General features: G+C 46.4%; 1 protein-coding gene across 4 annotated transcripts in view; it reads right to left on the bottom strand.

The window, feature by feature from the left end:
• The window catches only part of cntfr (ciliary neurotrophic factor receptor), a 362,323-nt gene that overhangs the window by 81,037 nt on the left and 263,343 nt on the right, over nt 1-17,943 (bottom strand). For all 4 annotated transcript variants that reach the window (XM_041191309.1, XM_041191328.1, XM_041191318.1 and 1 more), the window contains exon 5: nt 5,316-5,482. In XM_041191309.1, coding sequence (XP_041047243.1) covers nt 5,316-5,482 — 167 coding nt within the window. The remainder of the gene's footprint in view (nt 1-5,315; nt 5,483-17,943) is intronic.

Genomic DNA, 17,943 nt, shown 5'->3' with positions numbered 1-17,943 from the left:
TGTGTAAGAGATGAAGGATCGTGCCATCTCCAATGAGAAGCTCTAATCAACAGTCCCCATTGCTCATCCAATCACAGTGCTACAATGAGGCAGTTGTCCATTTGACAAGCAACCATTGTGCCTGCACAGTCACTTTGTTACAATGTAATCAATGACATATTCTCTTCCTCCCTCAGATATGCCATCCTCATGATGCCTGAGAGCCCCGAGGGCCCTCCTTTGACATCGGAGGAGGAGCCATGGACAGATGCACCGTGTCACGTTGTCTCTCCGTTCAAAGCACCAGTGCAGACACAGGCACATCGATGGGCAATAGCACATTGGATCAGATAGTAGTGCACAGTGGTGAGGGCACCTCACACTCGCATGTGAGCTGGCAGAGGCACAGAGTGCCCAGGGCTCCGGCAGTCAGAGGCCTCTGGAAACCAGGACCGGGTTGGAGGAGCGGACTCGACGGGCTGAAAAGCCTAATTTCTCTTTCTATGTCTTATGTCTTATGGGTTGAGTCTGAGGCAGATGATGAGCCTCTGGAGTTGTCCATCAGGCAGCAGATGCTGGGTGTCCAGGAGGATGCGTGGGAAGATCTGGCAGAAATCCCTGAGGGTCTGCGTGCCATGGTCTCTGTCTTGGAAGAATCCATGCGGGGCATGAGCACTGTGTTGACCCAGAGCTTTGAGTGCACAGCCTCCTCCATTGGGAGAGTGGTGACTCTCATGGAAAGGCAATTCCAGGGCCAGAATCAAGGGTTTCTGGGGCTGCGCTCAGACCTGCAAACCAACACACTGGCAGTGACCTCAGCAGATCACTGCCAGTGTGAGAGATAGATGAGGCACCTAGTGACTCTGCTGGTGCCCGTCCATCAATGGTGATCAGAGAGGTTCAAACCAACCTCACGTTCAAGAAGGTAGCTCACCACGACCTTCTCAATGGCAACTAGGGATGGACAATAAAGCTGGCCTAGCCAGCAAAGCCCACATAATGTGAATGAATTTTTAAAAATGCTGGCGGATGAGCTGCATGTCACATCTGCGGGCTCCTCTCAGAGCACTCCAGTCAAAGGCAGCAGTTCCTCCACCTCTTGTACCAGTGTCCAGAGCATCCGATGAGGCTGTAATGACTGAGGAGTGCCCAGGCATGATGCTAGACTCTCCCTCCCAGGTGTGCAGGCTCTGCCGGCCAGAGGACATCCGTCAAGGTCATCAGGGCTGACAGGACATCACAGTCAGCAGGCTTCATCCAATACTGCCAAGACACAGCACTCGCAAGCGGAAGTTTAAAACACTGCAAACACAAGAGCAGTTGTCACAGGCGAAATAACTTCAGTTGATAACGTGTTCTCTGAATGAACGGAGAATTGAGGTCTATCCGTTCTCCCTGCTTACCACAAGAATCATCACTTCTGCAGCCACGTTCTCCTCCTGGCCTCCTCTGGCACCTCATCAGACCCATCAGTTGAGTCACCCTCTATGGCCTGTGGAACTGCCTTGCTGTCTTCATCCTCCAGTGGGTCCTCCTTGACAGAGCCAGATTGAGTAGAGTGCGGCACACAAAGACAACAAGCGAGATACCCTCTGGAGGATGTTGCAGTGCTCCCCCTGATCAGCCCAGGCAGTGGAACCCCATCTTGAGTAGGTCAATTACTGCCCTTGTAGAGGCATGACTTCTATTGTACCTCTCCTCCACTTCCGTCCTTGGGCGTCGGAGCGGTGTCGTGAGCCACCTTTTCAGGGAATAGCCTTTGTCAACCAGGAACCAACCATCCAACTGAGCAACAAAGAGCCTTGGCACCTGGGTGTGCCACACAATGTGCGCATCTTGGGAGCTACCCAGGTACCTGGTGCAGACCTGAAAAATCTGTCCCCAGTGGTCACAAAAATCTGGGCATTATGCAGGTGGAAGCCCTTTCTGTTGATGAAGGCACCTGGCTCACCCACTGGCATCGTTATGGTCACATGAGTGCAATCTATGGCACTCTGGATGCGGGAGCAATTGCAGCAAAGCCTCTGGCTCACTCAGCCTTGCTGGTTTTTTCGGTCCAGAAAAGAATGAAGTTTATGACCCATCTGAACAGAGCATCAGTCACCAGCTTGATGCAGCTGTTGGCAGCAGATTAGGAAACACCACATAGATCTCCCACTGACTCTTGGAGGCAAAAAAGGTTTAGGGCCACTGTTACCTTAAGAGTCACTGGCATTGGGTGTCCATCTACACTGTTTGAGGCAAGGTCATTCATCTGGCAAATGGAGGTCACAGGGTCCTAGTATGTATTTCAGACGTCTGATCTCTGACTATCCGGAAACCAGAAAATTCCAGAGGTTTGGTTCCTGGAAGATCTAACAAGAGCTGAAGAAATCATCATTTGTCAAAAATTGTTAGAATTCACCAGGGAAGTACTAAATATTCTAAAAAATGTAGAGGAACATAAGAAATCTATGCTTGTTATCATGCTACAAGTGCCAGAAAAAAAGCACATTTACAACAGTATGGCAAAAGGACAAGCAAAGATATAAACTCCTGACTAAAAGAAGAGACCAGAAATTCTGAATAGAAATTTTTGTTGTTAATAATATCCCTATTGAGCTTAAGATCAACACAGGAAAGACTATGGACTGGATTTTCCCTCCAGGGATGGGAAACAGAGCTTGGGACTATTTCAGTGTTCTAAACCCAGCCTGGAGTAAAGAGTCCTTGAGTCATTTATTTGGTGTTTGACAAGGGTACCCCTTAATTTGCCTGAAGACAAGTTTGCCATGTTGAACTCTCGAAGCTATAGGGCCAAGCAGAGCACTTCCAGCTTGAAAGGAACAGTGGGCTGCAATGGAAGGTTGGTGAGAGAAAAGGTGCTTCAAGATGGAGGTGCCCACCCCCCAACTTTTTAAAATCTTAATATTAAAAAATGGGTTTCAGCAGAAGTATAAAAATGTTAAATATGTAAATATTCTACATCATCAGTGATGTAAGATCACATGGCAACAGAGTATGCTGAGAGATAGTTCCATGTGAAGCCTTGTTCTAAGTCTTGTAATGTACATAGTTAATAGAATGCTCAATGAAAGTTAAAATTTACCAACAGCCTAGCCTCCAGCAGTATCTATCAATACACACTAAGGAGGACCTCATCTAAGAGCCACAACAATGCTGCCAGAGCAGCCAGGCCTTCACTCTGGAGGGAGGTAAGGGTAAGGTGGAAGAACCTCTCTATGTCAGGCAGGGGGTGCTTCTAGGCTCGTTAGAAGCAATGGACCATCGGCCTGCTGCTGAGAGACTAACTCCAGGCACCTAAACTGGCCCCAGTACCTGTTGGAACCTGGGACCTGACTGCAATTTTCCAGTTGGCCTCCTTTAATTAGGCTCATAGTGAGCCTGATTGGCTATCTGCTGTGTGTGGGCAGGTGGCCCTGCTGCCCCCTTAGTCATGCCTCCGCAAAAATGGCCTGGAGGTGGGGTGGAGCCTGGCAAGTGGTACAATGGCTGGCAGGGCTATTTTTAGCTCACACCCATCCCTGATCCCTGGCGGGAGCTGAAAATGTAGCGCATGTGACATTTATTCCAGAATTTTGGTTCCTGGAAGATCTAACAAGAACTGAAGAAATCATCATCACAGTTATTGACTAAAATTCTTAGAATTCACCAGGAAAGTACTAAGTATTCTGAAAAAAGTAGAGGAACTTAAGAAATCTATGCTTGTGCCAGATGCCCAGTGATCATGAGTAGGTTACCCAGTGATTCCAGCTCCGTCTAGTGCCTCGAATTGATTCCATGGAAATTGAAAGACCAAATATGAAATAAATTATTCTAAAGACTTTAACAGGCTGAACAAACTTTCTGGGGAGTAATAGATAGAAAAGAAACCCGATGGGATCCTTTCTGCAGCTTTATTTCACAGATTATATCCGATGCTGCCAGAGTGAAAGAGGACATTTTCAGAATGGAAGGGCAAGTAGTACATTTTCAGAAAGGAGCATGAACCTCTGGTCCAGCATTGTTAAATATCAAATGTCATTGTATAAATTTGCATTATTTCTGTAAACTAAATTAAAGTGTGCGATCTGAGAAATATATCACATTGGTGAGTCAAAAAACAGTATCTTCAAATTGGCTCCTAATTCAGAATTTTGACAAACATTAACTTGAAATGGCCATCCCTGCCAACAGCATTACATTAGCAGCAGAATATTTGGAATGTCACATTCAGAGAGGCAGCCAAACGTTGACTGACTTTGGGCGGGAATTTCCTGTCCTGCCCAGCCCTGACTGATATGTCAGAATGGAGGTTAACCTAGTTTGTTGGGAAACCAAAACAAAACATGATCACTAATTCAAGACAACCTTTGAGAAACTCCAAGACAAAGGAATGATAGTCAATTTATTTGTCCAAAGTCACTGAAATCAATGCATCCAATAATCACTGGATAATTCCATCCTTTAAGTGGAAAAATTAACTAAATTATAAGGAGTACACTATACTAAGTGAGAAGTGTGAATACCAGAAGACCAATATGCTATTTTCAAGGATGTGGTAAGTTCACTCAAGAGTATGATTCAGGTAACTGCATTCCTCAATCAATGCTTATTTTTATGCACAATGTACCAGTAAAATTCACAGCATGCTTAACACAGAGGTCAGCAGAGTAAGAACAATCCCAAGGGACCATGTCCCTGGATTCTAATAGAAATGCAACACTAGCACTTTTGAATTTCCTCTTCAGCTTTTCAAGTGCTTGTGTTTTTTTTTACTCCACCAATACAAGTGTATTTAATATTCTTTCAGATACAGGCAGGGATGTTGGGGTATTCAGATTTTAGGAGAAATGCATGGGATCCAAAGAGTAGAGGAGCTATCCTCTCCAGACATGAGGGAGTGATGGGCAGAGGGCTGCATGTGCAAGTACAGTGAGCAGGTGTTTTCTTCATCCTTTTAATCCAAGTTCACTTATTTGCTACTCCATGGATTCGAGATTGAATTAAGAACCCACAACACTACAACTAACAGCTCTTACAATGACACCAGTGTACTTTTATACTGTCATTTGTTTAGTTCAGATTGTTTGAAAGCAGCATATGTATGTCATCTACTCTTCTTTACCTTGCTAATAGTGGCTTCATTTTGCTGACGAGAGACTCATGGAACATTTCCTTGAGTTGACGATATAATGGGGAGAAGGGAACTGTTTTTATCATTGTGATCCACTGCAGGCAGCTAACACATATGGACACATGTTTTCCTGTGATCCAAACCAAACTAGCGCCAGTGTAAAAGTGCCTTAAAATTAACTTTAAAGCCACAGTTAGCTTTTTCAGTTGCCAAACAATACCTATAGCATTCTCATTAAATGAGATGGTTGAAGAGTTGGATCCCAGTGCATTCCTTGCTGTTACAGTCACCATGTACTTGCTTGTAGAAAACATTTCCAGAAATCTTATGTTGCACCTATTCTTGTGGTTGGGATCCTTAATGGTCTCAATTTCCTTCTCTCCATGCCTGCAAAAAACAGTTGCAATGTTGTCAGAAAAGAATAATCTTATGTAGGACATTATCATTTGCCTAGGAGAGAAATTTCAAATAATTTCACTATATTAGGGTTGAAATCTAACTGCCATATTCATATGAGGCAATATGAAACAAACTTCGACCACATTAAACAAAACCTATTCTTCAAATACCAGAAGAGTGGTGCAAATGCAACACTTGGTGGCTCTGTATGTGCACTGCTCGGTGTGGTACTAAACCTTTCAACCCAATAAAGTTCAAGTAGGGGAAACTGGAGCAGTAGAATTGGCGTCAACTTCAGACGCACTAACCTACATTATGCATTCAACTCCTGGAGGGAGACTTGAACCCTCCACTTTTTGACCAAAGTAGCTGTGCTATCAAGTGAGCCAAGCTGATAATACAAATTAATTTATCAGCACTTTAGGCTTAAGCTCAAGTAATTCTTCATTGTTCAGTGCTTCTAGGCACGCAACAGGAAGGCTGTGGCAAATAGGGGTTTGGTCACAATTCAAATGATAAGCAAGTGAATATCAGCATTTTGATAAAAACAAAAAACTATGGATGCTGGAAATCCAAAACAAAAACAGAATTACCTGGAAAAACTCAGAAGGTCTGGCAGCATCAGCGGAGAAGAAAAGAGCTGACATTTCGAGTCCTCATGACCCTTCAACAGAACTGAGTGAATATTAGGAGAGGGGTGAAATATAAGCTGGTTTAAGGTTGGGGGGGGGGGGGGGGGGGGGGGGGGCGGCGTTGGGTGGGGGGAGAGAAGTGGAGGGGGTGGTGTGGTTGTAGGGACAAGCAAGCAGTGATAGGAGCAGATAATCAAAAGATGTCACAGACAAAAGAACAAAAGAACACAGAGGTGTTGAAGGTGGTGATATTATCTAAACTAATCTTTCCCACCTATTTCCATTATTTTTAAGTCTTTTATGCCCTGCTAATCTTTCCACCCCACCCCCACTAGAGCTGTACCTTGAGTGCCCTACCATCCATTCTTAATTAGCACATTCATTTAGATAATATCACCACCTCTATGTTCTTTTGTTTTTTTGTCTGTGACATCTTTTGATTATCTGCACCTATCACTGCTTGCTTGTCCCTACAACCACACCACCCCCCTCCACTTCTCTCCCCCTACCCAACGCCCCCCCCCCCACCTTAAACCAGCTTATATTTCACCCCTCTCCTAATATTCATTCAGTTCTGTTGAAGGGTCATGAGAACTAGAAACGTCAACTCTTTTCTTCTCCACCAATGCTGCCAGACCTGCTGAGTTTTTCCAGGTAATTCTGTTTTTGTTCAGAATTTTGATATCTGTTTATGCAAGATGGCTTTTTAATGAAGGCCCATTGTTGAATTAGGAGCGGGCACATGGAGGTGCGCCTCCAATTGGTGCCCCCAATTGGGGGTGTGCCACCATTTTATGTGGGCAGGCCAATTAAGGCCCACCCAGCGTGATATCAGCCAGGAATCACAATGCGCTCCCTGTGCGGGCGGAGGTGGGGAACCCCTAAACCGAGTATGTGCTCTTTCATGCATGCGCGCAAAAGAGCGCACTCATCTCCCTGAGGCTAAGTGCTTCCTCAGGGAGATTGGTGCCAAATTTAAAAATGTTAACAATAGGAAAAAAAGGTTCCCCTGACATGTTCCCTCATGTGACACTGTCCCATGAGTTGGAACATGTCCATCACTTTCATTAACACTAGTATTAAAAATTTAAAAACCTATATGAAACCTCATCCCGCCCGTGGATGAGGTTTCATGCTTTTTCTGAAGCCCGCCAGGGCTCTTGGCCTGCCCGCCAACCTTAAGGTTGGATGGACAGGTCCATTAAGTACTTCAATTACTTTGTCAATGGCCTCAATTGGCCATTGGCAGGTCGGCGGGCGCACAGCTGATTCTGCTGAGCTCCTGCCCACCTGAAAATTGAAATGAGGCGGGGTGATGTCGGGAGTTCTGCCTGATGTCATCCCATGTCATTTTACGTGTCGGCGAGCAGACCCCGCCAGGGAAATCCTGGCCTATAAGATCACAGCTTGGTTGTTAGGGAAGGAGAATTTGCTTAAGGAGTGGTCCTTCTATTATTATTATTAGGTTTTATTCATAAGGTCAAGTGCAAGATCAAAAGACTTTGCAGCAAAAAGTGGAACTGGTTACAGTGAAAAGAGGCTCCAGTGTGCACCAACTTGTTGCTTAACATTTTGAAGAACAACTCAAACTAATAGCAGGTGTATCTCTTTGGAAAGTTTTGGAGCAAAGGCCAAGATGAAATCATTGGCAGAGAGAAGACCAGGTATGTAGTATTGGGCTTGGTCATCCAGAACATCATGGCAGTTGACACGTTGCAAGCTGTACTACTAAGGTTTCTCTGCCATGGTAAAGCCAGTTGTCTATTTGTTTTTTATCCTCTCACATAATGTGGGTGTTGCTGGATAGGCCAGTTTTATTGCCTTTGAGAAGGTGGTGGTGAGCTGCCTTCTTGAACCGCTGCAGTCCATGTGGTGTAGATACAGCCACAATGCTGTTAAGAAGGGAGTTTCAGGATTTTGACCCAACGACAGTGAAGGAATGGCGATATAGTTCCAAGTTGGGATGGTGAGTGGCTTGGAGGGGAACTTCCAGGTGGTGGTGTTCCCAACTATCTGCTGCCCTTATCCTTCTAGGTGGTAGTGGTCATGGAAGGTGCTGTCAAAGGAACCTTGGTGAATGCCTGCAGTGCATCTTGTAGATGGTACACACTGCTGTTACTGTGCGTCGTTGGTGGAGGGAATTAATGTTTGTGGATGTGGTGCCAATCAAGCGGGCTGCTTTGTCCTGGATGTTGAAGCTTCTTGAGTGTTGTGGGAGCTGCACTCATCCAGACAAGTGGGGAGTATTCCATCACACTCCTGAATTGTGCCTTGTAGATGGTGGACAGGCTTTGGGGTGTCAGGAGGTGAGTTATTCATTGCAGGATTCCTAGCCTCTGACCTGCTCTTGTAGTCACAGTATTTATATTGGTAGTCCAGTTCAGTTCCTGGTCAATGCTAACCCTGTTATGTTGATGGTGGGGTATTCAGTGACAGTAATGCCATTGAATGTCAAGGGAGATGGTTGGATTCTCTCTTGTTGGAGATGGTCATTGCCTGACACTTGTGTGGCATGAATGTTACTTGCCACTTGTTAGCCCAAGCCTGGATATTGTCCAGGTCTTGCTGCATTTGGACATGGACTGCTTCAGTATCTCAGGAGTTGTGAATATTGCTGAACATTGTGCAATCATCAGCGAACATTCTGATCTTATGATGAAAGGAAGGTCATTGATGAAGCAGCTGTAGATGGTTGGGCCAAGGTGATGAACTCCTGCAGTGATGTTCTGGAGCTGGGATGACTGACCTCCAACAACCACAACCATCTTCCTTTGTGCTAAGAATGATTCCAACCAGCGGAGTTTCCCCCGATTCCCAGTGACTCCAGTTTTGCCAGGGCTGCTTGATGCCATACTTGGTCAAATGCAGTCTTGAAGTCAAGGGCAGTCACTCTCACCTCACCTCAGGAGCTCAGCTCTTTTGTCCATGTTTGAACCAAGCCTGTAATGAGGTCAGGAGCCGAATGGTGGACCCCAAACTGGGCATCAGTGAGCAGTTATTGCTAAGTAAGTGCTGCTTGACAGCGCTGTTAATGACCCTTTCCATTACTTTTCTGATGCTTGAGAGTAGACTGATGGGGCGGTAATTGGCCTGGTTGGATTTGTCCTGCTTTTTGTGTACAGGATATACCTATGCAATTTTCCACACAGCCAGGTAGATGCCAGTGTTGTAGCTGTACTGGAACAACTTGGCTAGGGGCACAGCAAGTTCTGGAGTACAAGTCTTCAGTACTATTGCGGGAATATTGTCAGAGCCCATAGCCTTTGCAATATCCAGTGTCTTCAGCCGTTTCTTGATATGTGGAGTGAATCGAATTGGCTGAATACTGGCATTTGTGACTGGACCTCTGGGGAAGGCTGCGATGGATCATCCACTCGGCAATTCTGGCTGAAGATTGTAGCAAATGCTTCAGCCTTATCTTTTCACTGATGTGCTGGGCTCTCCAATCATTGAGGATGGGGATATTTGTGGAGCCTCTTCTTCCAGTGAGTTGTTTAGTTATCCACCATCATTCATGGCTGGATGTGGCAGAACTGCAGTGATTAGATCTGATCTGTTGGTTGTGGGATTGCTTAGCTCTGTCTATCACTTGCTGCTTATGCTGTTTGGCACGCAAGTGTGTTATTGCTTCAACTCATTTTTAGGTATGTCTGGTGCTGCTCCTGGCATGTCTTCCTGCACTCTTCATTGAATAGCTTTAGTTTGAATAAGTGATCACAGCTGTCACGTGGAAATATGAACATTTGCTTATATAACCAGAATCATGTTGCTCTTAAAGCTGTTGAACCACTTGGTATGGTATATGTCCTTGCTGTGTTAAAGAGGCTGCTGAATATTACCACCTCTTCTGTACCCGCTATCTATCTAATGAGGGCTAAGACAGAGCTCCTTGTCAGTTCTTTACAGACCAAAGACGAACTGCCTAACCTATCGGGGTGGAAAAGGGGAACATGTGGGACGCAATCTTGATGAAGTAACGCCTGTCCCGATAGCGGGAGTGGAGGTGGATGTGCGCAATCAAATGGCAGCCAGCCAATTAGATATGCATAGTCTAAGGGCCCAGCCAATTGTGCGGTGGAACCAAACAGGACCTCACAGGGTAAAAGGTCTGGGCCCCATATTTAAACAGCACCCGCACAGGCATCCACTGCAAGCCAGAAGCCTCATTCTGCCCACCTGAGAGGAGGATTTTAAACTGGAGGTGCAGCCACCACCCCATCTGCCACGCTTGGATCCCTGAAGCTGCTGTTACCCTGTCCCCACCTGTAGATTCTAATCAGCTGCATTACCCCATTGAAAAGTGGACACATGGCTCAGCGCGGAGAACAAATGGCCCCACAGTTTAGCGATGCCTCCCTGCAGATTCTCCTTCAGGCCATCAGAGAATGGCAGGAGGTCCTGTTTTCCAGTGATGGCAGCAGGAGACCCTCCTGCCTGACCAAGGCAGCCTGGATCCAGATTACACTGGAGGTTAGCGAAACTCATGCCGCAAAAAGGTTAATGACTTCCTGTGCTCCACAAGGGTAAGTGGCATAATGTAGTCACTGGAACGTGGCACACACAATGGCATCAACATTGTAAATATGTGAGTGGAGAGGCAGGAGTTTGGGTTCTAGGCCTCATTACCAGAAACAATATGCGGACCAAATGTGTGGTGCTAGTTCACACCTTGAAAGTTTTACCAGTTCCAGGACAGTGTGCAGGCAAAACGTTTAACTGGGGCGGTGAAATTAGCTGCCATGGGCCTACATGCTCTTAAAGGGGTTCTTTGTCCATTGAGATGATACTCAATCCTTCTGCCTGCCTGCAAGACAAAAGAACACATAACAGCAGGGAATGCTCGAAGACTGGTGGCCTCCTATGGGAAGATGGTGGCATAGTGGTAATGTTGCTGGACTAGTAATACAGGCTAATGCTCTGGAGACATGGGTTCAATTCCATGGCAGCTGGTGGAATTTGAAATCAGTTAATAAAAATCTGGAATATAAAGCTAGGGCAGAATTTCCCCCCCCCCCCCCCATTGGGGGGGAAGTTGAGAAGCGGGGTGGGGGGGGGGGCACCACAATTTTACATGGGCGTGCCAATTAAGGCCCGCCCAGCGAGATGTCCCCACAGAAGCGCTATGCGCTCCCTGTGCGGGATGGGGGTGGGGGGGAAATCCCTAAACCTGAGAGTGCGCTCTTTTGCACATGTGCACGAAAGAGCACACTCATCTCCCTGAGGCTAAGTGCTGCTTCAGAGAGATTGCCTCTACTGTAAAAAATATTAAAAATAGAAAAAAAAATCCTTGACATGTCCCCTCATGTGACACTGTCACATGAGTTGGGACATGTCCATAACCTTTAAAAACATGTTAATTACATTTTTAAAAACATTCATGAAACCTCATCCTGCCCGTGGATGAGGTTTCATGCTTTTTCTAATGCCCGCCAGGGCTCCCGGCCTATCCGTCCAACCTTAAGGTTGGACAGGTAGGTCCATTAATTACTTCAATGATTCTGTCAATGGCCTCAGTTGGCCATTGACAGGTCTGATTTTGCTGGGCCCCCGCCTACCTGAAAATTTAAATGGGGTGCGGTGACGTTGGGAGCTCTGCCCGTGTGTCACTTTACGCATCGGCAAGCGGGCCCCTCCCCCCACCCCCCCCCCCAGCTCCCATTCGCCAACGGAAAAATCCTGGCCCTAGTCTCAGTAATGATGATCATGATAACTATCATTGATTGTCATAAAAAACCCAACTGGTTCACTAATGCCCTTTAGGGAAGGAAATCTGACAATCTGCCACCCCTACCTGGTCTGACTCCAGACTCATTCTGAAATGACCTAGCAAGGGCAATTAGGGATGGGCAACAAATGCTGGCCTTGCCAGAAACACCCACATCCCATGAAAGAATTAAGGTGTCCTTGACCTCTGCAGAGGAGGAATTTGCCGAGGAGCAGGGTGGATGTCAAGGCTGCAAAGTAAATAAAGCAGAGTGAGGATATCTCCATCTTGATGTTGAGAACTGTGCATATAGTTGACGCACATGACACTGCTCTTAGGAAAGGGATTGTGCATAACCAAACTGTTTGTGTTCTCTGCTACAGGTCTTTGCAGTCAGAAGTCACTTCACCCACTGTCTGCTGCAGGCCAGAACTCCACCTCTGAGCAATATGAGACACAATCTCAGAAGACACACTAACACACCCTCTGCACCCTCCACCAGTGCAGAGACAGTCAGCTTGGTGGGAACGCACTCGCAACTAGGCTCGGGGTTATAATCTGGTGAAGACATCACAGACACATTGCCACAGCTGATGGGTGACGTGACAGTCAAGGGCCCTGACAGTTGAAGGACTGCTGGAGACCAGGCCCATGCTGAACCCCATGCTGATGACATGCCTCTGGGCACAGCCACAAGAAACCTGCTGGAGATGCAGAGACAGGCAGGGGAACATCTGGCAGAGATGCCAGAAGCTATGTGCAGCCTTGCAGGAATGGTGGAGTCCTTCCAAGCCATGAGTTCTGTCATGGCTTCTGCATGTGAGTGCATGGCTTCCTCCATGAAGAGGTTGGCAACTGCCATGGAGAGCCAGGTCCAGCAGAACGCTCAGTGGCTACTGGTTATAGATTTTCTTTTATTCTTTCATGGGGTGTGGACATTGCTCGCTAGGCCAGCATTTATTGCCCATTACTAATTGCCCCTGAAAAGATGCTGTTGAGCTGCATACTTGAACTGCTGCAGTCCATGTGGTGCATGTACACCCACAATGCTGTTAAGTAATTCCAGGATTTTGACCCAGTGACAGCATGCGCTGACAAGTGACAAGTAACATTTGCACCAAATAAGTGCCAGGCAAGGACCATCTTAAACAAGAGAGAATCTAAGCATCTCCCCTTGACATTCAATATCATTAGCATTGCTAAATCCCCCCAATCAACATCCTGGGAGTTACCATTGACTAAAAACTGAATTGGACCAGCCATATAAATACTGTGGCTACAAGAGCAGGTCAGAGGTTGGGAAATCTGCCGAGAGTAACTCACCTCCTGACTCCCCAAAGCCTGTCCACCGTCTACAAAGCACAAGTCAGGAGTGTGATGGAATACTCTCCACTTATCTGGATAAGTGCAGCTCCAACAACACTCAAGAAGTTCAATACCACCCAGGACAAAGCAGCCCACTTGAATGGCACCCTATCCACCACCTTCAACTTTGACTCGCTCCACCACCGACAGACAGTAGCAGCAGTGTGTACCATCTACTGCAGCAATTCACCAAGGCTCCTTCAAAGGCATCATCTCAACAGGGAAACTCCACCACCTAGAAGGACAAGGGCAGCAAATGCATGTGAACACCACCACCTGTAACTCCCCTCCAAACCCCACACCATCCTGATTTGAAACTATATTCTCATTCCTTCACTGTCGCTGTATCAAAATCCTGGAACTCCCTCCCTAAGAGCACTGTGGGTGTACCTACACCACATGGACTGCAGAGGTTCAATGATGTGGCTCACCTTCACCTTCTTAAGGGCAATTGGGAATGGATAATAAATGCAGGCCTAGCCAGCGAAGCCCACATCCCATGAATGAATAAAAATTGTTGGCAGTTTTGAAACCAGACAAAGACTTTAAGATAAAAGCAAAATACTGCGGATGCTGGAAACCTGAAACAAAAACAGAAAATGCTGGAAAACTTCAGCAGGTCTGGCAGCATCTGTGGAGAGAGAAACAGAGTTAATGTTTCGAGTCCATATGACCCTTCTTCAGAGCTTTTCTTCAGGGCTTTTAAGGGCTTGGTGCTTCATTGAAACTCAATGGTGGCTGGTGTGTGGGGTCATGGACACATTATTTATTTCCTTCGGAGATAGTGCCAAATCTGAGTTTCTTTACATATGGTGGTTTCGATGTTTGTCAACTTTTCTTAGGTCAAGGGATTGGAACTTGCAAGCCAGATTATGTTGCTCATCCCCTTATCAACATTTAGAAGCTTTTGACTCAGCAGTTGAGACAATCCCTATCTTTCAGATGAACGAATTGAGTTCATAGCCAGGCCTTGCCAGGATTGACTCATGTGTGACCTCCTTCTAAGCCAGGAGCATGTGAGGCTTTGACAAGACCATGTACATGGGTTCAGTCGTGCCAAGGGCCTGAAGTCTTTTCCCTTCTAGGTGCCAGAGATCGTGGGCCTGTAATTTGGTCTGGAGGGACTGTGCCAGTTGTGGCGTCAGTTTCAAAGGAACATTTCTTGAGGTGGAAATCAAGAGATCTTGCAGGGGCCTCACTCTGGCTGAAATTTGGAAGCAATGAGTGTCTCATTGGTCTGCTGCATTGCCCTATCATCCTGGAATCTGCAACTAGACCATGCATCACCCCAAGGGTCTTCATCCTCATCTGGTGATGAATCTGACTGTTCCATCTCCCCGGCTGGAAATTCCTCAGCTCTTGCTGCACAAGGTTGTGTAGAGCACAGCAGATCACAATGACCTGTGAGATTCTCTGTGGCAAACACTGCAGTGCCCCGCCTAAGTGGTCCAGGCAGTAGAACACCATCTTCAGCAGTACAATGGTCTGTTCTATTGTTGCCCTTGTTGAGGCATGGGGGCATTGTACCTCTCCTCTGCTGGGCTTTGTGGGTAATTCCCCACAGGTATCATGAGCCAGGTCTGTCCCCCAGAAGCCACCCCTGCAGTTGTGTGAAGAGGACAAAAAGCTGTGGCTACTGAGAGTGACTGAGAATATGAGCTGCCCGGGAAGTGAGCCCGCCTGTAGGATTCAGAATCAGTGGTCACTAACCAGCTGCACATTCATGGAATGAAACCTCTTTCAGTTTATGAATGCTGCTGGCTCTTCCCAGGGAGCTCTGAGTGTCATGTATGTGCAATGTCCCTTGTACCTGTGAAAATCCAGCTATGGAGCTGAATGCAGCAGTTTTGGCTGCCTGGCTATCAGGGTCTGTGGTGAATACCACAAATTCATTGGTCCTTTTGAACATGGCATCGATGAACTCCCTGATGCGTGTATGTGTGGCTGGCTGGGAGATGCCACACATGTGCCCCTTGGAGGCCTGGGATGACCCAGTTGCACAGAAGTTTAAGGCTGCAGCGAATTTTAAGGCTACTGGTATAGGTTTTCCTGTGGGAGCTGACATAGGTGAGTGACCGGCTGCCAGGACATCAGGCATCTTGAACATTGCCTCTCTGGCATTTTCAGGTGTCTCAGCATGCGCAGTACGTTCGGTTGGGTGCCTTTGCTCGGCTTCTCACTGGCCCCTGGTGGCCAACATCCTGAGCTGCCTGATCTTCTGCTGCCTCCCTTGTTGTTCTTCCGGCCATTTCTGTGCCTGGCCCTGGGCCATCCTCTGCCTTCCCTCCTGTGCCACAGCATCAAAAAGCACTGGGTGCAAGAGGCCCATTCTGTCTGCCTGAAGTGAAGTGCAGACAGAACGTGAGCAAAGACCTGATCAGCCCTCCTTCCTGAATTGATGACTGTGCATTGACTGCACCTTGGACCCACCCACTCTACCGTGGTCAACTCCCTCCTCGACTTTGTCTTCGGCCATCTGTTCCCGTTGTCGAAGCTTTGTCCCTGCACACTCCCGCTCTGACCCTGGAGAGCTACAAGCCATCACCCTGCACCCTCTCTCAGTCATCTCTGACCTACCCTCCATCACCCTTGACCCTGCTTACTGTGACCTTTGAGCCAACCATCATCACCCTTGATCAACTGTCTGTCAACCTAGACCTGCCTCCCCCACCCCCCATCATCATTGAACTGTCACCCTGAAACTACCCCTGCAGCACCCTTGACCTGCCAACCATCATCCTCAACCTTCCCTCTATCACACTAGATCTGTCTTCAGTTGCCTTCAACTCTCCTGACCTCACCATTGACCTGCCCTCAATCACCCTTGATCTCCCCTCTGTCATATTTGAGCTGCCTTCGGTAGAGATTAACTTTTCCTGTCATCCAGCTCCCTCCCTCTTTATCCCCACTACCCTTTTTAGGGCTGCCATAACCTGATCTCCCTCCTTCGTTTTCCACTCCAGGTGGCTTCACTAGATTCCACCCATGGTCTTCAAATTGGTATCAGGATGAGATGTCTGGCAATGGGATACTAGAACTGAGTTAATCCTCCAGGTCAAAGTTGGTAATCGAATGCCTGAACCAGGCATGTAATCCTCCGGGAGGCTGTTAATAACAGTTCTGCTGAAGGGTCATTCGGACTCGAAATGTTAACTGTGTTCCTTTCTGCAGATGCTGCCAGACCTGCTGAGTTTTTCCAGGTATTTTTGTTTTTGTTTTGGATTTCTAGCATCCGCAGTTTTTTGCTTTTATCTATAGATAAACTTGCCATGTGGAGTTGGGATTCTTTCCACTTATCCCTGGATATCTCCACAAATCAATGCCCAAACAAGCAGCGTGATCCCAGCTGGAGATGCTTAACAATGCTCTGGTAGATGTTTGGTTTTAGGTAGTTAAACTGTAGTAGCACTCTTGTACTACTTGGGAGTTCTTGGCTCTTGTCAAATCAGACCCAAGTGCAAGGGGAAAGACTGTGCCTTTCACACAAGGTGAATAGAAATGGCCCCTTTGTGTATTTACCAATAATTTGGGTTGGAAGCTCTTTCATATGATTAATAGTTTCCATGGGTGTCAGACACACAGCTGGTGACAAAATAATAATTAAACAATCCCATTGCAAAGCTTTTCTATCTTTACTTTAAATTTCCCGCATGCAGTTTTGACTTCTTATCATATCTGGTGTATATCATTGAATCATTAATATAGTTTCTTAAAACTAATGTTAGACTCCTTTAGCTCTCAAAAACATGCGAAATAAAGGAAAGCTAAGAGCTGCAGTTTCATGTAGCTTTCTATGGTCTCTTTTGAATGCAATATGGATATCAGTATTGCTAAAGAATGACCTTGATACAGTAATTTGCATTGAAATGCATTTAGATTCTTGGCACCAGATTGGCTTCAAACGGAAATTAACATTTTATATGTATGATTCAAATTCAGGAACCCACAGGCTAATGATCATCTAGCAGACAGCACACTCAGAATGTCTCGTCAGACAGCGGTTGTACTACATATGGGGATACTGGGCTGCATTACTTTCCATTAGTATAGGAGCTGACAGCATCATTAAGCAGAGTTACATTTGAGAAATATTGATGAAGCAAAGCCGGTGAGTGCCAGCAAGGCAGGAAGGTGATTATTACCATGGCAAAGGAACCGCAAAATATATTAACCTCTTAGGTACCACATATTTCTTAATACACATTTGGAAAAAAAAGCACTTGACAGCAACTTTTACCAGCACAAACCATTCCTTAGAGTTTAAGCGATCTCTACCCCAAGGTGTGATTTTATGTCCACTTGTATGAGGCTCTGATGATAGTGTGGTGCCTTTGCAGACAATGGGAGCTATCAGCATATTTGGTTAATTCAATAGTTAACTTGAATTAAGAAGAGCCCCTCACTGACTCTCGTATTTTTGGTAAGAGCACTGGTGTCCACATGTCTGCTTATTGTGAAAACATATTTTAATCTTTTGCCATTTCCTCTTTTATGGAAAGCTGGAGCTCTTTGAGATCTGCTACCTTGCAGAATTGCGTACTCCCAAGTAACTGCACCATAGATCAAGATCTCTGGGTAAGCTTATCCTGTGCATATAGCTTAGGCAAATTTAAGGGGTGGGGGCCCTATAGAAAAAGTTGAGTGCAGCCTTTACCTGGAAATGAGGGTGCTGATGCACCTCTACAGCCAGCTTTCAGCTGTTTGGAGAAACTGTGGGGATATTGTAAAAACTAAAGAAGAAGCCTCAG

Source organism: Carcharodon carcharias, chromosome 1, assembly GCF_017639515.1.
Source record: "Carcharodon carcharias isolate sCarCar2 chromosome 1, sCarCar2.pri, whole genome shotgun sequence".
In the NCBI taxonomy this organism is placed as follows: Eukaryota; Metazoa; Chordata; class Chondrichthyes; order Lamniformes; family Lamnidae; genus Carcharodon; species Carcharodon carcharias.
The sequence above is the reverse complement of the archived record's forward strand: the minus strand, read 5'-3'. Positions and strand labels throughout refer to the sequence as shown.